Source organism: Saccopteryx bilineata, chromosome 5, assembly GCF_036850765.1.
Source record: "Saccopteryx bilineata isolate mSacBil1 chromosome 5, mSacBil1_pri_phased_curated, whole genome shotgun sequence".
NCBI lineage: Eukaryota > Metazoa > Chordata > Mammalia > Chiroptera > Emballonuridae > Saccopteryx > Saccopteryx bilineata.
In genome coordinates, this window is record NC_089494.1 from 52,659,054 (window position 1) to 52,686,869 (window position 27,816).

The window sequence follows — 27,816 nt, forward strand, 5'->3', positions numbered from 1 at the left end:
CGGTAGCAATAGTTTTCTTGCACATTGGTTGAATTTGGGTATTTGATTTCTGTTTCCTCACAAAGCCATACCATTGCTCCTTTGATATTAAATAAAGCTTTAACTGACTCATCATTTTGCAATTCTGCGAGTTCTTCTTGATACTGCATATTTGATATATCAGACAAATCCACTAACATTGGCTGCATCATCCATGTTGGGAAATCAATTTGTTTTAAATCAGAAAATCTTTCTTGGCCCTGGCCGGTTGGCTCAGCGGTAGAGCGTCGGCCTAGCGTGCGGAGGACCCGGGTTCGATTCCCGGCCAGGGCACACAGGAGAAGCGCCCATTTGCTTCTCCACCCCTCCGCCGCGCTTTCCTCTCTGTCTCTCTCTTCCCCTCCCGCAGCCTGGGCTCCATTGGAGCGAAGATGGCCCGGGCGCTGGGGATGGCTCTGTGGCCTCTGCCTCAGGCGCTGGAGTGGCTCTGGTCGCAATGTGGCGACGCCCAGGATAGGCAGAGCATCGCCCCCTGGGGGGCAGAGCGCTGCCCCTGGTGGGCGTGCCGGGTGGGTCCCGGTCGGGCGCATGCGGGAGTCTGTCTGACTGTCTCTCCCTGTTTCCAGCTTCAGAAAAGTGAAAAAAAAAAAGAAAAGAAAATCTTTTAAATCAGCCGATAGAATATTCAAATGATTGACAATAACAAGTAAAGCGATATCAGTTACTTCACATTTTTGGAGCCAATGAAACTGTTTAAAGTTTTTGTTGTTAATATGTTTCTGACATAACTCAATATTGGTAATGAAACCAAATATCTTTGCTTTTGCATCGACAAGAGTTTTATTTATTTGTTCCTTGAAGTTGCTTATTTAATATATTTAGTTTTTCAAAGATATCGGCTAAATAACTCACAAATGCTTTACCATCTATTGTTAACAGATACTTCATTTCAGGTTTGTCGCTTAAAAAATCACTAAGAGTATCAAACAGTTCCATCAATCTTTTCAAACAGTTTCCTTTAGATAGCCATCTTACTTCAGTATGAAGTAAAAGTCTCCCATGGTCTTCATTTTGTTCTTCACAAAATAGCTTGAAAAGACGCTCACATTTGGCACTAGCTTTAATAGCATTAACACACTTTATTACTGTATGTAATACTTCATTCAGAACAGGCGAGATGTTTTTAGCTACCAAGTTTTCCCTATGAATAACACAATGCACAAGAATCATTTCTGGATTCGCATCTTTCATCAATTTTAAGCAGCCATTTTTCTTGCCCATCATATTGGGAGCACCATCTGCAGCACAAGATGTTATATTTTTCATTGGTATATCATTGACATCTAAGTAGTTTTTTAGCTTATTATATATATCTTTGGAGGTAGTGGTGCTTTCTAATCTTTTACAGAACATTTCTTCAGCAAAATGTCCTTTATCAATATATCTTACGTAAGTTATCAATACTGCCTCACTGTCTCTCAAAGTTGATTCATCCATTTGCAAGGAGAATTTTCTTGTTTTCAGCTTTTCAATGAGTTGTTTTTCAATATCCTCACTCATCTGCTAACAGTATTGTCACTGAGTGGCATAGCTTTTACATCTTTGTCATCTTTTTCAAGAACCGTTTTAAGAAATGCTGATATTGACGGTTTTATTAAATTCTCTCCTATAGTGTGATTTTCTCCAGTTTTAGCGATGAATAAAGAAATTTGATAACTGGCCTCAAGAACACGATTATTAGTTGAAGTATGAGCAGTAAATAGAGACTTTAATGTTCTTTTTTCAAAATTTTTCTTTAAAGTTTTAAAGTAACTCAAATCTGAATTAATATGAGCACTATGTTTCGCCTTCAAATGCACCTCAAGACGACCTCGTTTCATTGATTCGTTGGTCAAGCATTGCTGGCATAAAAGACAAAAAGGAATCCGCTCATTGTGAACAGCGGGTATGAACCCAAATTTTAAATATTCCTCCGAATATTGACAAGTTTTTTTCTTGCTTGCACCACTCATTTTACTATGGGAAATAAAAATAAGATCAATTAAAAACTAATATTAAAATATGTGTTAAAATATATTCAATGTGACATAGAGTAAACGTATACTAAAAATTCATATTTATTTAAATGTATATAACACATTTACTACACTACCACTGCAAATCAAAAGGTATCTATATTTTTTCCACTTGACAAAATTTTCTGGAAAGTTATGCTTCTAAAATTAAAATTGTCGTGCATGCACTATTATAGCCCCAATAATATTTATAAAATATTAGTGCTTTCTAGCCCCGATGCAAGAAGTACTTAATAAAGAGTTTAATATTGATAAAAATAAAATCAAATACTTACCAATTATATCTATACAATATATATATGTATATTTATTAAATCAACGAGCTTTTACAACAGTTTTGACTGACACTTATTTCAAATGAACACCAACTGAATGATGTGAAACACTACAGAAGTTGCGATGGGCCAGTTAGGTGAGAATAACTGCGTTGTTTAGCGAGTTTTTAAAACGCCTGGGGTTCCCCGCGGCAGACTGCACGCTCTGCGGTGAACCCAAGACGAAGTTTACTTGAGGACGCCAATCACCCAGTTGATATTTTGGTCTCGTCAAATGAAATTATACTTAATAATTATTTACCGCAATTATTTAAGAATTGCATTTTTTGTTAAATTTGGCACCGATATCTAGCGTTGCATTTAAATGGCCTGGGGGGAAAGAGTTAAAGTCGTGTTGAGTCCATTTTCAAATTGCCCCCCTTAACTATCGAATTGCTCCCCTGTGGGGCGTGGGCCCCACGTTGGGAAACACTGTAGTAGAGCCACTGCGAGATGGGGAGAGAGGGAGAGGAGGGGGAAGGGAAGAGAAGCAGATGGTTGCTTCTTGTGTGTCCCCTGACCAGGGATCTAATCCAGGATGTGTGTACGCCAGGCTGACCAAGCCAACTGGCCAGGCCCCAAACTTTTTTTTTTTTTTTACAGAGACATAGAGTGAGTCAGAGAGAGAGATAGACAGGGACAGACGGACAGGAATGGAGAGAGATGAGAAGCATCAGTCATTAGTTTTTCATTGCGCGATGCAACACCTTAGTTGTTCATTGATTGCTTTCTCATATATGCCTTGACCGTGGGCCTTCAGCAGACCGAGTAGCCCCTTGCTGGAGCCAGCAACCTTGGGTTCAAGCTGGTGGGCTTTTTGCTCAAACCAGGTGAGCCCGCGCTCAAGCTGGTGACCTCGGGGTCTTGAACCTGGGTCCTCTGCATCCCAGTTCAACGCTCTATCCACTGCGCCACCGCCTGGTCAGGCGGCCCCAAACTTTTTAAAAATGGAATATTTTTGCAGATTTTAATGCATTTTACTTTTTTTATTAGAACATATTTTCCCCCATAGCCCTTTTCTCATGATTATGGATAAATTTATTTCATGAGCAAAATATTAACAATAGTATAAAAGGGAAAGTTCTTAGCTACTATCTACTTATCCAATGAAGGAAAAAAAGATGCATTTTAACAGTGCAGTGCAAGGTAAATGGTGGAGTCCAGCTTCAGTCCTCCCTTTCACTGTTCTGTTTCTCTTCATTTACGATGTTATTTTCTCTGCTGGCTAATCAGGAACAGAATTATGTTCTAAAGATTGGATTGTGGAAAAATGAGAATTTGATCATTGTTATGCTGGACGGTAGGTAGTTTAAGGAGATAAAAAATTTTTAGGTTTTGAAGTGGCAGTGGTAGGTTATCTTGTGCTTTCTTTGTGGAATTGTTAAGTAACTTGTAAATATTAATTTTTTAAGTTTTTAAAAAATATTTTATTTTATTGATTTTATTTTTAGAGCGAGGAAAGGAGAGAACAGGAGAGAGAGACAGGAACATCTATCTGTTCCTGTATGTGCCCTGACTGGGAATTGAACGGGCAGCCTCTGCACTCTGGATCGATGTTCTTACTAACCAAGCTGTCTGGCCAGGGCTTAAATATAAATTTTTAAAATAATTGCAAAAGTAACATGTTTATTGTCAAAACACTCAAACATAAAAGAAATATGTGACTTCAAAAATTCTTCACTTTTAAAAATAAGCTTCATTTACTTAAATAAAAGACTTAAATGTAAGTCGTGAAACCATAAGCATCTTAGAAGAAAACATAGGCAGTAAGCTCACTGACATCTCTCGCAGCAGTATATTTGCTGATTTATCTCCACAGGCAAGTGAAATAAAAGACATAATAAACAAATGGGACTAGATCAAACTAAAAAGCTTTTGCAGAGCTAAAGACAGTATGAACAGAATAAAAAGACAAACCACACAATGGGAGAATATATTCTATAATACGTCTGATAAGGGGTTAATCAAAATTTATAAAGAACTTATAAAACTCAACACCAAGAAGACAGACAATTCAATCCAAAAATGGGCAAAAGAAATAAATAGACACTTATCCAAAGAGGACATACAGATGGCCAATAGACAGATGAAAAAATGATCAACATCACTAATCATTAGAGAAATGCAAATTAAAACCACAATGAGATACTCCCTTACACCAGTCAGAATGGCGCTCAGTAACAAAACACACATGGCACTCACACACGCTAGGTGCTGGCGAGGATGTAGAGAAAGGGGAACCCTCCTGCACTGCTGGTGGGAATACAGACTGGCTCAGCCACTGTGGAAAAGTTTGGAGATTCCTCAAAAAATTAAAATGGAACTGCCTTTTGACCCAGCCATCCCACTTTTAGGAATATATCCCAAGAACACCATATCACTGAGTCAAAAAAAGAAATGCACTCCCATGTTTATGGCAGCATTGTTCACAATAGCGAAGATCTGGGAAACAGCCCAAGTGTCCATTTAGTGGACAAGTAGATTAAAAAGCAGTGGTACATATACACAATGGAATACTATGGGGCTATGAAAAAAGGAAATCTTACCTTTTGCGACAACATGGATGGACATGGAAACTATTATGTTAAGTGAAACAAGCCAGGCAGAGAAAGAAAAATATATGACCTCACTCATTTAAGGAATCCAAGGAACAATGTGAACTGAGGAACAGAAATGAGACAGGAGGGATCAAATGAACACAGGAAAAGAAGACAGGGAAAGGGGATGATAGGATGGGATAAACCTGAAGGGTAGGGGGGAGGATGCTATTTGGAGGGGGGCAATTGAGATGTTGAGGGGAATAAGTGGGAGGGGTGAAGCATTTGGGATGACACTAGAATTATGTAAACATAAAAAAATTCTTTTAAAAATAAGCTTCATATACTGCCACCCATTTCTATACAATGCATGTATAGAAAACATGTTCATGAGTATTTTATTATGATTAAATTAGTTTATAAAATTAAAATTGAAGCATGGTGCAGTTTACATATAAATGAATTGGGGTTCTAATCTTTAGCTTGCATACTTAAATTTTAAGAAAATTAGGGAATGGACATATTTAGTTAAATATATATATTCAGTGTGTTAAGTATGAGACCCAGATGAAAAAGTTTGTCAGTGTTGAAAGTTCTTGTTCTTCCTGGTTAGAATGACTAGAAATTTAATTCATATTCTTTGATAATTTACTAACAATTTTAGCATTAAGTAGAATTTCAATAGTAATTTTGGGTCCGGTTTAGTAGGTGTACATTTTGCATATTAGAATAAAAGAGTTGTATCTCTTTATGTCCAATAAAAATATGAGGGGGACAGTGTGGGATGTAGCAGGCATCCCCAAACTGCAGCCCCCTGAGGCCATTTATCCAGCCCCCCGCCGCACTTCTGGAAGGGGCACCTCTTTCATTGGTGGTCAGTGAGAGGAGCACTGTATGTGGCGGCCCTCCAATGGTCTGAGGGACAGTGAACTGGCCCCCTGTGTAAAAAGTTTGGGGACCTCTGCGCCATGTGACATGGTATTATGTTGAGTTGGACACAGGAAACTATGTCAACACAATAAATTAAAATTAAAAAAATAAATTCGCACTTGGAAAAAAAATAAAAGTCATGCCAAGTGCCATTTATTAAGACCTTACTGTATGCCAAGATTTTGGATTTTTTTTTGGATTTTTATCTGGCCTTGGCCAGATAGCTCGGTTGGTTAGAACATTGCCCTAGAGCACAGAAGTTGTCAGTTTGATCCCTGGTCAGGGCACTTACAGGAGCAGATTGATGTTCCTGTCTCTCTCCTTCTCTTCCTTTCTCTCTCGCCAAAATCAATAAATAAAAATTAAAAAAATTTTTTTGTTTTTATATCTGATGTAGGTACCTATTTTATAAATAAAGCAGTTGAATTTAGGGAGGTTGAGTAATTTGCCCAATTGTTACACTAGAAAATAAGAATTTGAATTGGCGCCTTACATTCTTGGCCCCTGAATCTGAGCTTATAAATATTTTTGCTCTTAGATTTACAGTCATTAATGGCATTTTTGTAGGAGATACAATTAAATTTTCAAGACTCAACCTTAAAGAAATATACAATTATATTACATATTTTATATACAGCCTCTTTATCATAGACTACTTTTGTATGAACTTTGTATGGATTTATATGAAAAGAACATTGAGATTATATATCATTATACCAGAATGATTATTAGTGGAGACTTCTGTTAAGCCTTGTAATGTATTAAAATGAGAAGTAGGCCCTGGCCGGTGGGCTCAGTGGTAGAGCGTCGGCCTGGCGTGCAAGGGGTCCCGGGTTCGATTCCCGGCCAGGGCACACAGGAGAAGCACCCATCTGCTTCTCCACCCCTCCCCCTCTCCTTCCTCTCTGTCTCTCTCTTCCCCTCCCACAGCGAGGCAGGCTTCGTTGGAGCAAAGATGGCCTGAGCGCTGGGGATGGCTCCTTGGCCTCTGCCCCAGGCGCTAGAGTGGCTCTGGTCTCCACAGAGCGATGCCCCGTCGCCCACCCGTGCCAGGTGGATCCCGGTCGGCGCATGCGGGAGTCTGTCTGGCTCTCCCGTTTCCAGCTTCGGAAAAATACCAAAAAAAAAAAAGAAAAAAAAAAGAGAAGTACTTTTGAATTAGGGATTTTAAAATACAATTTATTAAAAAAATTTTGGGAAAATTTATTTTATTTTCATGTTTATACGTTTTCCTTTGTGATTATTCCTAAAGTTTAGTTTCTGACATATTAAAATAAACTGAAAGAACTAACCATACAAGTAACACTAAAGAAAATAAATAGGAAATTTTACTTAAACTGGGGGAAGAGTGCATATAAAGTAGAAAGGAAGGTGTAAACTAAAAACAGTGACACAGCATTTTCTTCCTTAATTTTAATGACATAGACAATCATTTCCTGTTTGGAGATATTTTGTTCATAACTTTTAAATTTCAGATATACTTATTTCATTTTACATTTTGAATTCTAGTCAAATGGAAACAATTTAACATTGAAAAACCCTGCAACATCAAATATAAGAAATATGATTAAGGGAGTCTGTCTAGTAAGTTTCTTTCTGTCTTGGACTTTGTGGAATTAATAGTACTCCTTTTTAGTCACAGGGTATATTGCCTTTATTAGTTAATGTAGTAAAATCTTAATTTTGATCCTGTTAGGAATTTGTAGTCCAGTCCTGTATTTAGACTTTGATAAGTTGTTTATTTACTCTGACAGTGATGAGAAAATTTAATCATACTGTACTGAAATGTTTTACTTAAATTAGTTAATAAGTTTCATAAGCTCTTGAATAGTTTGTAAGTAGGGTACACATGCGCCAATTTGAATGGAAGCTCTTGTTTAAAGTAAAAGAGCCTTTATTGGAAAGGATTTATTGCATAGTTGATTATTGTAGATACTGAACAATAATCTGCATCTTCAAAACCATTTTATAAGTTATATGAACTATTTCAGTTAATTGCAGATATTGAGGGTTTCCTTTATGTATGTATGTATTTATTTTTCAAGAGAGAGGAGAGAAAAAGGAAGTGAGAAACGGGAAGCATCAACTCCTTTTAGTAATTGCTTCTCTTATGTGACTTGACCTGGCATGCCAAGGGTTTTGAACTGGCGACCTCAGCATTCCAGGTCAATGCTTTATCCCAGGGGTCCCCAAACTTTTAACACAGGGGGCCAGTTCACTGTCCCTCAGACCGTTGGAGGAGGGCTGGACTATAAAAAAAACTATGAACAAATTCCTATGCACACTGCATGTATCTTACTTATTTAAAAGTAAAAAAAACAAAACAGGAACAAATACAATATTTAAAATAAAGAACAAGTAAATTTAAATCAACAAACTGACCAGTATTTCAATGGGAACTATGCTCCTCTCACTGACCACCAATGAAAGAGGTACCCCTTCCGGAAGTGCGGCGGGAGCTGGATAAATGGCCTTAGGGGGCTGCAGTTTGGGAACCCCTGCTTTATCCACTGAGCCACCACAGGTCAGGCGAGGGTTTCCTTTTAATTCATTCATTCATTCTTCATTTATTGAATGTGGATACAGGGAAACATATTAAGATGCAATCTCCAATGCCAAGAAGTCTATATCTTAGTGGATGAGAAAGTGTGTAAGTTTGGTTGTGGGATACTTACGGGAGTTAAAGATTCCAATCTGGGGGAGATGAGAGGAAATAATAGTTATATTTATGTTGATTTTGAAGTATGCATACAAGCTTCAGCTACGCAAATGCTAAGGAGTAAGCAGTCATTTAAGATTCCATAAATTTTACTAAGAATATATAAAGATACAAAATACACAAGGTTATAAAATATCTTAGTAATGTCCAATGTCCTCCTTGAAGGCATAAAGCCTCTAAACTTCAATGCCATTTTCCATACTTGCAGTATAATCTGTGGGTTGAGAGAGCTAGAGTCTAGATCAGGGGTCTCAAAGTCGCGGCCCACGGGCCGCATGCGGCCCGCCGAAGAATTTTGTGCTGCCCGCAGACTAATCCACGAAGTTCAAAATATTTTGGATAAAATTAAGTAAGCCTCGGGGCCTACTTGTATTTTTCATTTCTCTAGTATCCTAGCTAGATATTAGCTTAGTTAACAGCAGTTGTGATGCGAACTACAGTTTCTGGTCGTTTTGTGACACTGAGTAAACTGCATGTACGATTGTGCTTGTTGTACTGACTTTTTTTTGTTTTCAACTGCAGTGAGAAAAGTGTTGCGTAACAGTTGCCTTTTGTAGACCTAGTGTGGCCCGCCGAACGGCTGTGATCTTGCTCTGTGGCCCACATGCTGAGTTGAGTTTGAGACCCCTGGTCTAGATAAAGTACTGAAGCTATTTTTTTTTTTTAACTTTGGACAAGTTATTTAACCTTTCTGGGTTATTTGTAAATTGAGGAGGTTCTTAGGGATACACAATATCATTTTGGAAGGTTTAAAAAAATACATACAAATGGATCTTGACTTAAACCTAATGAGTAAGAAAATGCCCCATAAAGTGGTTTTGATGTTATTATCCATTAAAATAAGTAAAATGTAAGTTATTAATACCTCTAATTTCTTTCTCTGGTAATTGTTTGCTGATGGTTTAATTAAAAACTTTTTTAGGAGGGAGGAGCTAAATTTCTGAAATGCTATGCTGCACAGAGTCTCTCTACTACATAGTAAAACCATCTACAGGGTTCTTACTTGCTCTCAGCTTCTGTTGTGCTCCAAGGAGTGTGTGTGTATATTGTGTTGTTTTTTAAGCCATGTTAGTCTTGTTCATTCTAATTCTTGCAGTCTTAAATAGATATTCCACATATGTGGAATACTCTGTAAGATTGAAAATTAAATGAGTTTTTATTCATATGAAGTGCTACTTACAGTGCCTGGTACAAGAGTAAGAAGTGAGTAAATGTTATTAGTTGGCTAGGGTTATTTGTTCTTTTTCTAGGACTTGAAACAGTGGACATTTAAAATATGTTCCATTTTTTTCCTATTGAGTTGAGCTGAAGACCATTTTTAGGAAACTTTTTTTTTAAGTGAGAGTAGAGGAGATACAGAGGCAGATTCCCACAAGCACCCCAACGGAGATCCACCCAGCAACCCCATCTGGGGCCTATACTCTGCCCATTTGGGGCCATACTTGCCACTGAGCCTTTTTTAAAACCTGAGGCGGAGGCTCCATGGAGCCATCCTCAGCACCAGGACCAAAGTACTTGAGTCCATCGAGCCATGGCTGTGGGAGGTGAAAGGAGGGGGAGAGAGAACGGAAGAGGTGGGGGGGGGGGAGGGCGAGAAGCAGATGGTCGCCTCTCCTGTGTCCTGACCAGAAATAGGACTCAGGACTTCCATACATCAGATCAACACTCTACCACTGAGCCAGCTGGCCAGGGCCTAGGAAACATTTCTTAACGATTCCTTTTAACTGCTTGATATTATAGTTCGATACCTATTTATTACAAATACAAAATAACTATACTTCAGAAATATGTTCTTCAGTAGTCCTTTAAAGAGCAACTTTTTTAGAACAATAAACTATGATCAGATATAACACAAAACTATAACAACATTTTTGTTTTATAAACAGATGTTTCTGTATGTTGGAGGCTGAAAAATATTTAAGGGCAACAGTGACAGAAGTATCTTGTGAATTGAATAGTAATTAGCAATTCATTTGAATCACTAAAATTTAATAATGAATTTTGAAATATGTAATGGGTTGAAATATTTTCAGAACTTGTGCTTAAAAAAACCAGTAATCCTAATTTATCTATTGTATCTTTAAATTTGTGATTATTGGCTGTAATGAAGAGGTAGTTATTGATAAATTACATTAATTTTAAAGCATTCCCAATAATTTCACTATACTTTTCTATCAAGCCTCTTAATCCAAATTGTAATAGTGGATTACTACTTTATTTCTTTTTTTAACCTACCCAAGCTTAAGGGGAAGTTCAAAGCAGATTGGTTGGCTAAAACATAGGTGATAACACATGAGAAAAAAAATGAGAAATTTAACCACTAATATTAGAATTTGAGGCTTGTTTTGCTCCTAATAGATTTTCTAATATTTATTGAAAAATTTCACACTGTAATACTGTTACTATTTTTTAAATTAGAAAATAAAACAATGATAGGTACATTGCTTTTATAGTCCATAATTTTGGCTAACGTCCATTTTTCCTCTAGGCATTAATTTCAACTTGTTGAATACTCAGGGAGAATCTTGGTCTCTGTATGCCTTCAATTTTGCAGAGCCTGCTTTAAAAACTATGATATTTCTTATTTATTGAGTAAAAATTACATTCCTTTCTCTGGTTACATTTTGTATTTTTCTCTTTCCTGACATTCAGATAGGGCTGGTTTCTTTCTTGTATCTCATAGATAGCATTCTCACTTTTGATCTCTAGGATTTTGTTTTATGTTTTTTCAATTTATTATTTTAAAAATATTTTTACTATATATGTTTTCTACAAAAGATCTCTTTTGGGAAAGGAGTATGTTTTGTTGCTGAGCTAGAAAATAAAGCTGAGTGAATATATTTTAGCCTTGATAGTAACTACTCAAGTTTTGAACAGCGGAGGTATTGAAATAATGGAAGACATTTTAATAGATTTTGGGGGAGGCATATTTTAATGCTTTGGAATCTTTCACAGTGCAACCCTGAGCAACTCAGTTTTGTGCGGCCCGCAGACTAATCCACGAAGTTCAAAATATTTTGGATAAAATTAAGTAAACCTAGGGGCCTACTTGTATTTTTCATTTCTCTAGCATCCTAGCTAGATATTAGCTTAGTTAACAGCAGTTGTGATGCGAACTACAGTTTCTGGTCGTTTTGTGACACTGAGTAAACTGCATGTATGATTGTGCTTGTTGTACTGACTTTTTTTTGTTTTCAACTGCAGTGAGAAAAGTGTTGCGTAACAGTTGCCTTTTGTAGACCTAGTGTGGCCCGCCGAATGGCTGTGATCTTGCTCTGTGGCCCACATGCTGAGTTGAGTTTGAGACCCCTGATTTAGATAATTCCTAAAGCTTAGGTGTTTCGCACAGCGCGGGTAACTAGTCAATGATACTTTTGTTCCCGCCTCTTCTGTTTTTTATTTATTTTTTCTTGATTGTTGGCTTAATTTTTTATCAGTTGATATAGAACTATTTTTACCTATTTGATTTTTTTAACATTGTGGTAAGTTCTGAAGAAAAAAGGAACATTAACCATGTAAAATTAGGTTGTGGTATAATGTGTGTGACATCTAGGGAAGAATCTGGGAAAAGATTTTGGTAGTAGATTGGCAGAAAGATTTGTTTCAAAATCATACTTTAAAATCATATAAAGTCGGATCTTGAGATTTTTAGTCAAAGACATTCTGTGGCCTGAATAAAATAAATGGTTTTCTGAGACATCTATGTACTTTATTTTTAGTATAATGTATTTTTGTTTTGTGGAAAAATGAAGTTGGGGATATGGAATTGACAATCAATACTGGCCTGGCATTGGTTAAATGAAAATCTTATTTTGATAATTTAGAACTCATTCTAAAGATATCCCATCTGTTTTGAAAAGTTTTATTTTAAAAAATAGAAAATAGTTGTTTAGAACTTATTAAGTACTTATGTGCCAAGCACTGAAATAACCACTTTAGGTACATTTTGTCTTTAAAAATCTGAACAATCTGCTCAATTAAATCTGTAGTGATAGTAGTAGTAGTAGCATCCTCAATTTATGGATTAGAGAACTGAGCCTCAGGGGTTAAGCCTAAAGTTATATGGATTGTGATCTATTTGACTCATAGTTCTTTTTTTTTTTATTTAAAGATTTTAATTTATTTTTATTTCTTTTTTAGATTTTATTCATTTTAGAGAGAAGCTGAGAGAGAGAGAAGGGGGGGGGGGGAGGAGCAGGAAGCATCAACTCCCATACGTGCCTTGACCAGGCAAGCCCGGGGTTTTGAACCAGCAACCTCAGCGTTTCAGGTCAATGCTTTTACCCATTGCGCCACCGCAGGTCAGGCTAATTATTTTTTTATTTTATTTTTTTACAGAGAGAGTGAGTCAGAGAGAGGGACAGACAGGAACAGAGAGATGAGAAGCGTCAATCATTAGTTTTTCATTGCGTGTTGCAACACCTTAGTTGTTCATTGATTGCTTTCTCATATGTGCCTTGACTGCGGGCCTTCAGCAGACCGAGTAACCCTTTGCTGGAGCCAGAGACCTTGGGTTCAAGCTGGTGGGCTCTTTGCTCAAACCAGATGAGCCCACGCTCAAACTGGCGACCTCGGGGTCTTGAACCTGGGTCCTTCCACATCCCAGTCCGACGCTCTATCCACTGCACCACCGCCTGGTCAGGTTTGACTCGTAGTTCTTAATTCTTATATGTGTTTCCTTTAACAATAGTATAATTTTATCTGTCACATTAAGTAATCCAAATTTTATTGATTTTAAAGATAATTAAAATACTCATTGAAGATAAAATTTCAATTTTGAGAACTAGAAATTTACATGTATAAATATTTAAAATAGCTTTTGCTGTTCTAGAATTTTAAATTATAGTATTTTATGCATTGTGAAATTATTCTGAGTCAAGATAAAGTAAAAACATAATTAAGATTTTGGTGTGGTGATCTTTTTTCTTTGTGGTTTAGATATACAGTTGTTCCTTTTTTGTCCAGTGAAGTAAGGCTGCACAGTTCAGGGATTTAGATGGAATCTTGCCCTGTACTCTTTTGAGGGAGTAGAGTTGGGAGGATAGAAGTACTCATTTAACTGAATTGGTAACTTGTTAAATTTTCTGGTTTAGTCTTCTTGTTAAACCTGTCTGAAGCATACAGTATTAGTCTAAAATATATTGATAACTAAATTTACTAGTGTATACCATTTTCTTAAATGTGGCACTTCAAAGTGTGATACTCTTAAGAGTAAAAGGTTAGTTTTGTATAATATTGTAGTTGTAGTAGGATGAGATAGAATTGCAGGGGTACCCACTGCAGGCTATTTTCTTAAAGATAGGTTGTCTACAGTTACGTTGTCCTCAGTGTCCTCAAAATGAAATTTCTTGATATAGGGTGGAGAAGAAGACTAGTCTTTATAAATTGAGACATCTAGTTATTTAGTTTTTGCTCAACTGCTTTAGTATTGTAGGAAATTCTTCAGTGAATTATTAAGTATGGAATTTTGCTAGTATGTATTTACCTAGATGTTTGCTTTTAGTCATTTATTTTTCTTGTATTTTTTTTTTTTTTTGCCTGACTACTCACAAGTGTGTTGGATTTAAGTAAATCAAGTAGGTTGGTTTCAGAAAAAATAAAATGAGGCCTAGTACTTTTCAGTAGTATCTATGATCCTTGAAATTATTTATTTAAAGATTTTATTTACTAATTTTAGAGAGAGGAGAAAGAGAAGGGTGGGGGGAAATACGAGAACATCAATTTGTAGTAGTTGCTTCCTGTATGTTCCTTGACTGGGCAAGCCTGGGGTTTGGAGTGACAACTTCAGCATTCCACGTCACTGCTTTATCCACTGCACCACCCCAGGTCAGGCAGATCCTTTTTTTAATTGGTAATTTTTGAGTGCTCCTGTAAATTGTGCACACTTCTGCATGTGCACATAGATGCATATACACACAGAGCCTTGTAATGGACCCCAAAACTTTTTAGGGTAGATTGTAATTATCATTACCCATTTAACCGAAGAAGAAGCTGAGACAGAGAAGTAGTCACTTTCTCGTGATTACACAGATAGGACATGATTGACCGAGAAATTGAAAATGGAGAGCCCATCTTATAACCCATGTTCTGAACTACTGGGTTAAACTCTTTCTATAAGTACAACAGATTGGTTATGTTTGGACTTAGGGTAAATGAAGAAATATGTGTTTAGAAGAGGGAATTGTAGTCATTATTGCTAGTTCTGTTTACTATGACAAACACTATTGTGTGATTACTTTTCATATGAGACTTTTACTTGGGTAATAATAATTATTATAGCAATTATTCACTACAGCTAACATTTTTAGAGCGTTTATGTGCCAGTCCTTTTGCTGAATCTGTACATTGCTTATCTGTCTCTTTCCTAATCCTCATACTGATCCTATGAGGTAAGTACAGATTTCCCCATTTACACATGAAGAAACTGAGACTAGGAGATGTCATGTTATATATAGTCATGGTCTCATGACTAGTAAGTGGTGACGATTGAAACCCAGTCAGTCTTATTTTGGAGTCTGTTTTCTTAACCTTTATGGCTTATTCCATCCCAATGTAGTATGTTCAGATATGGTTCATTGAGCAGTGTGAGCAGTAAATCAATTTCAAGGAAAGGAGATTATACAACCATTTAGTTTTCCATTCAAATGACATTACATTCTTTTTTGTTTTTATTGTAAGAAGGAAGAGCTGCTCATATATATATTTTTTAGTTACTTGACTAAATTCTTGCATAGTAAAATTTGTGATCATGGGAAATGGGTATGGTAGGCTATCATTTTTATTACTGATAATCACTAATTTTGTTAGAGTAGATAGCTTATTTTTAAAATAAATAGAATGTAAAAGATAATACATGTCATCAAAAAAACTGAATATAATTGGAATCACTGTAGAATTCTGCACTACCTCAGGCATATTTATGAAACTTGATTTTCATTATACCACTGATGTAAGGAAATGCTCATCTGTAGCTATTTATTGGATAAAATTTTTAGTTATGTAGTTCTTAGTTATTCTTATTTTATAGCTAGCATTTTTTGGGAAGTGGATAATGGGAAGATGAATTTATATTAAATAATGATAGTTTGTTCTGAGGAAAAGTTAAATATTTTAATATTTATGTTATAGAAATCTGGTTAAAGATTACAAAGTTCTAAATTTTTTAACAGTTAATTTTGTTGTATCTAATTATGTGTGAAAATTAACAGAATTCTTACTGCATTCTTATTTCCTTTTGGGAAATACAAGAATGCATTGATTTTTAGAGTTTGGCTTGGAAGGAAGTTAGGTGATATTTGAAAAATAGTTTCAATTTGAACTGAAGTACAAGTCATCCAATAACGATTTATTCTTATTCTTGGCTACCGTTTCTTTTTAAGGTATGTAAAATTTCAATGATGGTTTTTCTCTTTTTATAGTTGCATGTAGTCTTTATTTTTCTTTCTAGAAATATCTTAAGTTGATTAGAAAGAGCACTAAGAAACTGACATGGTTGTACCCTTACACAGTATATATACATCTATAAGTAGTATGAACTATGAATCTATTGTATACTACAATTTACTACTTAGAAGACCTTTAAAATTGTAGTGCCATATACTTCTTATCTTATTTTGGTATTCATAGTCTGCAGTGCATAAGTTCTCTACTAAAACGTGTGCCATAGTTTGACAATCATTGTTTACACGTAATTTTCTCTCTTTTTATTACAATGCTTCCCCAGCAAGGACAAGTTTGGAAGGTTTGCAAAGCTTTTCACCTTCCCTCTGCCCGCTTGACCGCTTTCAGATCAGTTTCATGTTTCATAACTTCTCTCTCTGCAATCCACAACATAGATATAGTAAATGATGAAAAACATTAAATTGTAGTACTGTATTTCCTCATACAAAATTTCAAAGGACACATTTTTAAAAAATGAAATAATAAAAGTTAAATAGGAATGTTATAATTTTAGTAATTCCCTAAGAAATAACATCTCACTAGCAAGCAGTTGATTAAATGTCACATAATGAAACTGAGCATTTTTGAAAATTATATTCTGTGTTGCTAATAGTGCAGATAAAAAGTTCTTTCTAATCATAATACCGTACATTTATGTAGTGTATATTACTATGGAGAATGCTGTACTGCTGATGTGGTCAAAATGTAAACATTTCTGTGCTTATGAGATATATATAGAACAGATGTTAGATTAATTGTTTGAAGTGCTGCTGGTATGATGGAAAACACTGCTGTAACTCAGATGTTCAGAGGAACAGGCAACACACTTTAGTACTATAAAGATAATTTTAGCAGCTTCCGGTTCTTTTGAACTAGGGCTCTTATATCAAAACGCTTAAAGTGAATGAGGAAAACATTTTGGAAAAGAGATTTAAGCATAAGCTTTTATTTTATAACACTTAGAAAGAAACATTTCTAGTATTTTACTGAATATTTAATTTTGTAGTATTTTATTAGCTTCAGGTGAATACAATCCTACCTCAAACCAAGAACTTTTTTTTTCTTTTTTTTCTTTTGTTTTTAGGTTTGAGCTTTTTCCTTCACTGCTGTTCTGCACTAACTGCTTTAAAACTTTCCATGCATTTTTTTCAGTAGAAGAGCATCTCTGTACTGTCTCCCATTGCATATTTCAGCTATGACAATCCCTGCACTTTGCCTATTCATTTTATCACCTGCTCACCAAAAACAATAAATATCTAAATTCTAATTACAGATTTGCTATTTCTTGGTTTTAGAGGGATGCATTTCACTTTTTAAATTACTGTTTTTTTATAGGCATGTGGAGATCCCAAGGCAAAACCATCCTACCTTATTGACAAAAATCTGGAATCTGCTGTGAAATTCATAGTCAGAAAATTTCCTGCTGTGGAAACCCGAAACAACAATGTAAGTCATCTAAATCTTTGTATTCCCTGATTTTAGCCAGCAAGGGAAAGTAATGATCAGTAGAATGCTTGAAGTAGCTCTTATTTATCTAATTCTTTATGTTTTGATATACAAATTACCTACATTGATTAAGGGTTTTTAGAGACAATGTTCTTATATCTGAACATGGAGATGATGATTCTGAGCTACACTGTCATTTATTATACACAACATGAGATCTTAATTTTCTATATACTTTTTCCCTTTCAAGTTGCAACAGAGTAAGGTAATAGATATGAATATATTTCAAATATTTGCATGATTAGTATGGGAGTTTTTTCATATAGTCATAAATTTTATTTTGATAGTGTTGTTACAGAGCATATATTTTTTGTAATTAGGTTTAGTTTTAAAATATATTTGTTTCTTTAGTATTTTTATAATTGAGGAACCCATTTCTGAAATTTAGTAATATTATAGGTGATGATGTTAAGATCTTTATATCTCATACTTTCTCAGATAAGGCAGTTTTTCTTAGTATTAAAATATAGCCATAATCAGAGTCTTCCTGATATATATCTTTTTATAGTTCTTTATAATAACTTCTATGAATAACTAATTTTAGAAAATTAGAGTTGTTTTCACCTTACCATGCCATGGCCTTTTCATGTGAATTTTACTAGCTTGGAATCTTGCCGCATGTCTTCTCTCTTTACTTTTATTTTTTTCTTTGATAGTCTCATGTTACCATTTTTGCTATCTTTTTTATTTATGTACTAACGTAGTCTAGAAATTTCCTTTTATATATTATCTCCCTACTTTTTTTTTTTTTTTTTAACAGAGACAGAGAGAGGGACAGACAGGAACAGACAGACAGGAGGGGAGAGATGAGAAGCATCAATTATTAGTTTCTCATTGCGCATTGTGACACCTTAGTTGTTCATTGATTGCTTTCTCATATGTGCCTTGACCGCAGGCCTTCAGCAGACCAAGTAACCTCTTGCTGGAGCCAGCGAGCTTGGGCCAAGCTGGTGAGCCTTGCTCAGACCAGATGAGCCCGCGCTCAAGCTGGAGACCTTGGGGTTTCGAACCTGGGTTCTTCCGCATCCCAGTCCGATGCTCTATCCACTGCTCCACCGCTTGGTCAGGCTATCTCCCTACTTTTAAGAAGCTCTGTTTAAAAATATTTTGTTATCACTTGGTTTCCTCAAATTATGTATGTTCATTCAAGATTTATAGTTCAGACTGTTGACAACACTTTTGCTTTAAATATTTTAATACAGAGGGAAAAATACCAGTTAGAATTAATAAAATAAGTCTGGTAATGTGCTTTAAAATTTTTTTAAAGTCTGTTTTTTATGAATACAGGTTAATGAAGTTCTCTCTTTGTTTCATAGACAGTTATGTTTTGTCATTGATATATTATGGTATTGCAGTTAGTTCCTGGTTATGATGATTCAAATGGGTGATTCAAAGCACACACTTACTAGTTCTTAATTTGTGTTGAGAACTCTTAGTTATTGACATTAATGAGCTAACTAATCTGAGAGGTTATATACTTAGTCTGAATGAGAAAGGTTTTATAATGAAAATCTGTCTTATATTTAATTTTATATAGTGCACCTCTTTCTCATGGCTCATGCAATCTCTGAGCTCCTCAGAGAACATTTTAAGATTAATTTTCTTAGAAAATTGACAAGATCTGATTAAATATATAATCACTTTAATGACAGTAAAACTTATTGTTAAAGAGTAAATAAGGAAATTTTGCTTTTCTTGATTCACTGGGCAAACTGTTAATAATAATGCTGTTTTTTCCCTCCAGTTGTTTTATTTCCTTTCTCAACTTGCATCACAAGATGGATTTTTAAAATAACAGCTTTAGTGAGATATTCACATACCATACAGTTAAACTATTTAAAGTGTATGGTTCAGTGGTTTTTAGTAAATCCACAGAGTTGTGCATCCAATACCACAATCAATTTTAGAACATTTTCATCACTCCAAAAAGAAACCTTGAACTCATTAGCAGTAATCCCTGCCAACCTCCATCCCTAAGCAAACACTAATCTACATCCTGAATTGCCTGTTCTGGAGCTTTCATATAAATAGAATCATGTTCCATGTGGTGCTTTTTTGACTGGCTTCTTTCGCTTAGTATAAGGTTATCAAATTTTATCCAAGTTGTAGCATGTATCAGTACTTTATTTCTTTTTATTGCCAAAAATACTTCATTCTGTGGCTGTAACACATTTTATTTATCCATTTATCAGTTGATTGATGTTAGGGTTGTTTCGGCCTTTTTTTTTTTTGACTAATTTTAATGGGTGACATTGATAATCAGGGTACATATGTTCAGAGAAAACAGCTCTAGGTTATTTTGCCATTTGCTTATGCTGCATTCCCATCACCCAAAGTCCAATTGTCTTTCGTCACCTTCTAACTGGTTTTCTTTGTGCCCCTCCCCTCCCCATTCCCTTCCCTCTCCTCCCTCCCACCCCATAACCCCCACACTCTTGTCCATGTCTCTGAGTCTCATTTTTATGTCCCACCTATGTATGGAATATAGTTCTTAGTTTTTTCTGATTTACTTATTTCGTTCAGTATAATGTTATCAAGGTTCATCCATGTTGTTGTAAATGTTCCGATGTCATCATTTCTTATGTTTGAGTAGTATTCCATAGTATATATGTACCAAAGCTTTTTAATCCACTCGTCCTCTGACGAACACTTGGGCTGTTTCCAGATCTTTGTTATTGTGAACAATGCTGCCATAAACATGGCGGTGCATTACTTCTTTTCATATAGTGCTATGGTGTTCTTAGGGTATATTCCTAACAGTGGGATAGCTGGGTCAAAAGGCAGTTCGATTTTTAATTTTTTGAGGAATCTCCATACTGTTTTCCACAGTGGCTGCACCAGTCTGCATTCCCACCAGCAGTGCAGGAGGGTTCCCTTTTCTCCACATCCTTGCCAGCACTTATTCTGTGTTGTTTTGTTGATGAGCGCCATTCTGACTGGTGTGAGGTGATATCTCATTGTGGTTTTAATTTGCATTTCTCTAATGATATTGATGTTGAACATTTTTTCATATGCCTATTGGCCATCTGTATATCCTCTTTGGAGAAGTGTCTATTCATTTCTTTTGCCCATTTTTTTTTTTTTTTTTTTTTTTTTTTTTTGCATTTTTCTGAAGCTGGAAACAGGGAGAGACAGTCAGACAGACTCCCGCATGCGCCCGACCGGGATCCACCCGGCACGCCCACCATGGGGCGATGCTCTGCCCACCAGGGGCGATGCTCTGCCCATCCTGGGCGTTGCCATGTTGCAACCAGAGCCACTCTAGCGCCTGAGGCAGAGGCCACAGAGCCATCCCCAGCGCCCGGGCCATCTTTGCTCCAATGGAGCCTCGGCTGCGGGAGGGGAAGAGAGAGACAGAGAGGAAGGTGCGGTGGAGGGGTGGAGAAGCAAAATGGGCGCTTCTCCTGTGTGCCCTGGCCGGGAATTGAACCCGGGTCCTCCACACGCTAGGCCGACGCTCTACCTCTGAGCCAACCGGCCAGGGCCTCTTTTGCCCATTTTTTGATTGGATTGTTTGTCTTCCTGGTATTAAGTTTTACAAGTTCTTTATAAATTTTGGTTATTAACCCCTTATAAGATGCATTGTCAAATATATTCTCCCATTGTGTAGTTTGTCCTTTTATTCTGTTCTTATTGTCTTTAGCTGTGCAGAAGCTTTTTAGTTTGATATAGTCCTATTTGTTTATCCTGTCTTTTATTTCACTTGCCTGTGAAGACAAATCGGCAAATACATTGCTGTGAGAAATGTCAGAGAGCTTACTGCTTATGTTTTCTTCTAAGATGCTTATGGTTTCACGGCTTACATTTAAGTCTTATATCCATTTTGAGTTGATTTTTGTGAATGGTGTAAGTTGGTGGTCTAGTTTCATTTTTTTGCAGGTAGCTTTCCAATTTTCCCAACACCATTTGTTGAAGAGGCTGTCTTTACTCCAATGTATGCTCTTACCTCCTTTGTCAAATATCAGTTGTCCATAAAGGTGTGGGTTTATTTCTGGGTTCTCTGTTCTGTTCCATTGATCTATATGCCTATTCTTATGCTAGTACCAGGCTGTTTTGAGTATAATGGCCTTATAGTATAACTTGATATCTGGAAGTGTGATACCTCCACTTTATTCTTCCTTTTCAGGATTGTTGAGGCTATTCGTGTTCTCTTGGTTCCATATAAATTTTCGGAATATGTGTTGTATATCTTTGAAGTGTAAGTCATTGGTATTTTAATCGGTATTGCATTGAATTTATAAATTGCTTTGGGTAATATACACATTTTAATGATGTTTATTCTTCCTAACCATGAGCACGGTATATGCTTCCACTTGTTTGTATCTTCCCTGATTTTTTTAATCAATGTTTTATAATTTTCCCAGTACAAGTCTTTAATCTCCCTGGTTAAATTTATTCCTAGGTACTTTATTTTTTGGTTGCAATTTTAAAGGGGATTGATTCCTTAATTTTTCTTTCTGACAGTTCATTGTTAGTGTATAAAAATGCCTATGATTTCTGAGTATTAATTTTATATCCTGCCACCTTGCTGAATTCACTTATCAGGTCTAGTAGTTTTTTTACTGCGACTTCAGGGTTTTCTATATATAATATCATATCATCTGCAAATAATGATAGTTTTATTTCTTCTTTTTCAATTTGGATGCCTTTTATTTCTTTTTCTTGTCTGATTGCTGCGGCGAGGACTTCCAGAACTATGCTGAATAAGAGTGGTGAAAGGGGGCACCCCTGCTTTGTTCTTGATCTTAAGGGGATTGCTTTTAATTTTTGCCCATTGAGTATGATGTTGGCTGTGGGTTTGTCATAGATGGCCTTTATCATGTTGAGGTATGTTCCCTGTATTCCCACTTTGTTGAGAGTTTTGATCATGAATGGGTGCTGGATTTTATCAAATGCTTCTTCTGTATCTATTGAAATTATCATGTGGTTTTTCTCCTTCCTTTTGTTTATGCGATGAATCACATTGATTGATTTGTGAATATGTAGCAGCCTTGCCTTCCCAGAATAAATCCCACTTGATCATGGTGTATGATTTTTTTCATATATTACTGGATCCAGTTTGCTAATATTTTGTTGAGGATTTTAGCATCTAAATTCATCAGGGATATTGGCCTATAATTTTCTTTCTTTGTGTTGTCTTTGCCTGGTTTTGGAATCAGAATTATGCTCACCTCATAAAAGGAGCTTGGAAGTCTTCCTTCCTCTTGAATTTTTTGAAATAGCTTAAGAAGGATAGGAGTTTCTTCTTTGAATATTTGGTAGAATTCACTTGTGAAGCCATCAGGCCCAGGACTTTTCTTTTTTGGGAGTTTTTTGATAACTGTTTCAATCTCATTTGTTGTAATTGGTCTGTTTAGGTTTTCTGATTCTTCCAGATTAATTTTTGGAAGATTTTATGTTTCAAGGAATTTATCCATTTCATCTAGGTTGTCTAGTTTTTTTGGCATACAGTTCTTTATAGTGTTTTCTTACAATATTTTGTATTTCTGTTGTGTCAGTTGTTATTTCTCCCCTCTCGTTTCTAATTTTATTTATTTGAGTCCTCTCTCTTTTTTTCTTGGTGAGTCTGGTTAAAGGTTCATTGATCTTGTTTACCTTTTAAAAGAAACAGCTCCTGGTTTCATCGATCCTACGTATTGTTTCCTTAGCCTCTATGTCATTTATTTTTGCTCTGATCTTTATTATTTCCTTCCTTCTACTAGCTCTGGGCTTTACTTGCTGTTCTTTTTCTAGTTCTTTTAGATGTAGGGTCAAGTTGTTTATTTGAGCTTTTTCTAGCTTCTTGAGGCATGCCTGTAATGCTATGAACTTCCCTCTCAGGACTGCTTTTGCCGTGTCCGATAAATTTTGAGTTGATGTATGCTCATTATCGTTCGTTTCTAGGAATTTTTAAATTTCTTCTTTGATCTCATTGTTTACCCATTTGTTATTTAATAACTTGCTATTTAGTTTCCAAGTGTTTGAGTATTTTTCAGTTTTTCTGTTGTGGTTAATTTCTAGTTTAATGCCATTGTGATCAGAGAAAGTGCTCGATATGATTTCAGTCTTCTTAAATTTGTTGAGACTGCTTTTGTGCCCTAACATGTGGTCTATTCTAGAGAATGTACCATGAGTGCTTGAAAAGAATGTATATTCTGCTGTTTTAGGGTGAACGGTTCTGAAGATATCTATTAAATCGAGTTGATATAGTATATCCTTTAAGTCTGCTATTTCTTTGTTAATTTTCTTTCTTGAGGATCTATCTAGTGATGTTAGTGGGGTATTGAAATCCCCTACTATTATAGTATTGCTGTTGATCTCTCCCTTTAAATCCATCAAAGTTTGCTTTATATATTTAGGTGCTCCTATATTAGGTGCATAGATATTTATAATGGTTATATCTTCCTGTTGGATTACTCCCTTTATCATTATGTAGTGACCTTCTTTATCTCTTACTATAGTCTTTGTTTTAAAGTCCATTTTGTCTGATATAAGTATTGCTACCCCAGCTTTTATTCATTTCCATTTGCGTGAAACATTTTTTTCCATCCATTTATCTTCAGTCTATGTGCATCTTTTTTTTAAGGTGTGTCTCTTGTAGACAGCATATGTATGGGTCCTGTTTTCTTATCCACGCAGCTACCCTATGTCTTTTGATTGAGTCATTTAATCCATTTACATTTAAGGTTATTATTGATATATAATTGTTTATTGCCATTTTATTCTTTATTTTTTAATTTTTCTGAAGCTGGAAACGGGGAGGCAGTCAGACAGACTCCCGCATGCACCCGACTGGGATCCACCCCCCCCCTCTGCTGTTGCTGCGTTGCCGGTGCCTGCCCTTAGGGCTGTTGCTGTGGTTTCCGCCTTTCCTTCATGGGGTGGCTGTGATCACTTGCTCTGGTGTACAAGCCTTGGTGGCACTGGGCTTTGCCCCGCCCCCATGGGTGGTGTTATGCTGGGCCCTGAGGTCAGTGGCAGCACCTTTGCTCAGCTGCGGGTCTTGCCCGTTTCCGGGCTTCCGCCTCGCCCTTGCAGGAGGAGCCTGCTTGTGGAATGGCTGCAAGCCTTGGCTCCACAGGCCTGGCGGGACTGCGTGCCCACGCTCAGCTCAGAAGCGGGTCTTCGACTGTTCTGGCCTTTTGACTTCACCCCTGCAGGAGGAGCTGGCTCCCAAGTCAGGCCACAAGCCTCGGTTCCCCCGGCGGGGCAAGGCTGTGCTCCTGCGCCCTTGCTTAAGGGCCTGTCTCCACCCCTTCTAGGGCTCCTGCCCTTCTCCTGCAGGCTGGATTACAGGTGGCCCGCAGCTGGGCTTGACCGCTTTTGTACGCCCCGTCCTCCCCAGCCAGGCAAGACTGAGGTCACACCTGGGCCTCAGTGGTGGCTAGCCGGGTTCTGCCCTTGTCGACAGAACCGCACTTCCGTGTCCTGCCCTCTGATGAGCCCTCAGCCGTGTGGGTGCAGGCGCTGCAGCTCAGATCCTAACACTCACTATTGTAGTCCCGAAAGCTCCCTCCTTCTAAGTGACTCCACTCCAAGTACCACAGGAGAGTTTGTTTGGCTGGTGTCCTGCTTCCCTTTGCTGGTGTTGCTGTTTCCAGGGGAAATATTCACTTTAGATTTGGGGAGTGACTCATCCCAGGGGTTAGGGTGGCTGTCTCTCAAAGTGTTTCTCCCTGTGCCTCCTAGATTACACTCTCTTCCTGCTACTCTGGTCCTCTCCCCTCCCCCTGTTCCCCAGAGCCCCGGGTGAGTGGTTGTGAGAGAGGTTTTCTGTGCGGTCCCTTTAAGAAGAATCCTGGGTCTGAGAAATCAGTCTTTTTCTCACAAACAGTATCCTGACTTGTTTCCAGCTAAATACTGTCCATACGCCTCTTCTAGGCTCTGGGGCTGCAGGTTGGGGCTTTGTTCCTGGGACTCAGGACCCTCTCTTCTCTGCTAAACTCTCTTCCCGCCACGTGAGTCTCTCCCGGCTGCCGTTCGCTCCAAGGAGCTGGGCAACCTTCTCCACATTTGCACTTTTCCTACTAGTCTCGGTGTGGCTTCTTCACTGTTCCTTGGTTGAAGAGTCCTCTTAGTTTAGTCCAAAGTTGATTTTTCCAGATGATAGTTCTTAAAATTAGTTTGTAATCCCCTTTGGTTCTGGGAGGTGGGAGTTGGTACGTCCACCTACTCCAGTGCCATCTTGTCTTCCTCTGCTTTTTCGACTATTACGAATAATGCTGCTATAAACATTTGTGGAAAACAGGGGTCCCCAAACTGCGGGCCGCATGCGGCCCCCTGAGGCCATTTATCCGGCCCCCGCCGCACTTCCAGAAGGAGCACCTCTTTCATTGGTGGTCAGTGAGAGGAGCATAGTTCCCATTGAAATACTGGTCAGTTTGTTGATTTAAATTTACTTGTTCTTTATTTTAAATATTGTATTTGTTCCTGTTTTGGTTTTTTTTTTACTTTAAAATAAGATATGTGCAGTGTGCATAGGGATTTGTTCATAGTTCTTTTTTAAAGTCCGGCCAAATCCAGTGTTCTGAGGGACAGTGAGCTGGCCCCCTGTGTAAAAAGTTTCGCGACCCCTGGTGTAAAACTTGTATGAACATATGTTTTCATTTTTCTTGGATAGACTTGATGGGCAAAAGGAGGTGTATAATTGTGAGTACATGACATGACACAGTATTATTTATTAATTATTGTATTACTTTCAGTATGAACAACTGTAAACCTACTTTTGCCCCACCCTGTATGTACCTAGGAGTGGAATTACTGGGTCATGTGGTGATTCTTTGTTTAACCTATAAAATCAGTTGTACATACTGTTGATTGTTATGATTACTTAAGAATTTACTCTTGTGGTTTTGTTTGAAAATTCTGAGTTTTGTCATGTGGCCTTTACAGCTATTCTGTGTAATGAATGGTGTTAATGTTGTTTTTTATCTGTTTAAGTATTATGTAATGGGTATTTGTGAAGTTGTGATCTCAGGTTTTGATCTGGACCTAACAAAATACTCTTGAGAAGTTCCTAGCCAGCTTGGGTTAGGAAATAAGTAATGAGGAGTTAAGTTTTATTATGTTTTTTAATCTCATGGATATAGTTAGTGGAGGTTTTAGGACTGGGAATAACAATAGCATCAGAGATTGATAGGAACTTGCAGATATCTATCTACTAAGTGATGAAAAAATGGTATTGATACCACAGTAGTTTTTTTTTCCTTCTTATTTGTGATTTTGAGTCATTGTATAAATATGTGCTACATAGTGTGCTTACTTTATCTCGGGAGTCTGGGAGAATTGCTGGTTAGCACAGTTTCTGTTTTGATTCATGTAATACCAGTACCACTTGTCCCCAGTTTTAGAAGCAGCATTCTTCATGAAAAGAGAGGGATTGTTTCAGTAAAAATGCCAGTAGAATTTTTTTCTGAAGTTTCTAAAATAGGCACTTACAAAAAGGCGAATAATATTTTGTAGCCCAAAATTGTTAATTCTTGATTGTTTCACTGGCAACTGTTCCCACTCGCATGTTTTTAAATCCCATTAGAAGGCCCTCGCCTGGTAGGTAGAGCATCATCTTGGTAAACCAAGATTGCGGGTTTGATCCCTGCTCAGGGCACATACAGGAACAGATGGGTGTTTTTCATTCCCTCCCTCTCTCAATCTAGTAAAATAAATATATTTACATAAAAATAAAAAGTTTGTTTTCCATAATTTGGTTGTGAGCATATAGATGGAAATCTGTTATGTCCTGGGATAGAGAAAATAGTTGAAACTCTTTATTAACAGGAAAAATTTTCTTGTCCAAGAAATTTTAAAGAGCATTTTAAGCAAGTGTTAAAAAAGTGTCATTAAAACTGTTTTAATGAAAAATTTTAAACTTAATTTTTCCTCTTCCTGTGTTGTGTTGCATTTACATCTAAAAGCTAGCTTGTGGTTTTTGTTTTGTTTTGTTTTGTTTTTTTACAGAGACAGAGTGAGTCAGAGAGATGGATAGATAGAGACAGACAGGAATGGAGAGAGACGAGAAGCATCAGTCATCAGTTTTTCATTGCAACACCTTAGTTGTTCATTGATTGCTTTCTTATATGTGTCTTGACCTTCAGCAGGCCCACTAACCCCTTGCTCAAGCCAGCGACCTTGGGTCCAAGCTGGTGAGCTTTTTGCTCAAACCAGACGAGCCCGCGCTCAAGCTGGCAACCTCGGGGTCTCAAACCTGGGCCCTTCACATCCCAGTTCGACGCTCTGTGCACTGTGCCACCGCCCAGTCAGGCTAGCTTGTGGTTTTTAAAACAATAAAAAAATTGGCACAAAAGCATCATTATGGAACTTGCCTATTTGTTATAAATTTT

General features: G+C 37.0%; 1 protein-coding gene across 4 annotated transcripts in view; it reads left to right on the forward strand.

Annotated features, from left to right (window-relative positions):
• NCKAP1 (NCK associated protein 1) overlaps positions 1 to 27,816 on the forward strand; it is a 130,461-nt gene that overhangs the window by 4,902 nt on the left and 97,743 nt on the right. For 2 of the 4 annotated variants that reach the window (XM_066279298.1, XM_066279299.1), the window contains exons 2-3: positions 16,278 to 16,295; positions 17,330 to 17,440. In XM_066279298.1, the coding sequence (XP_066135395.1) occupies positions 16,278 to 16,295; positions 17,330 to 17,440 (129 nt within the window). The remainder of the gene's footprint in view (positions 1 to 16,277; positions 16,296 to 17,329; positions 17,441 to 27,816) is intronic. The other 2 variants (XM_066279300.1, XM_066279301.1) reach the window with 1 other exon arrangement.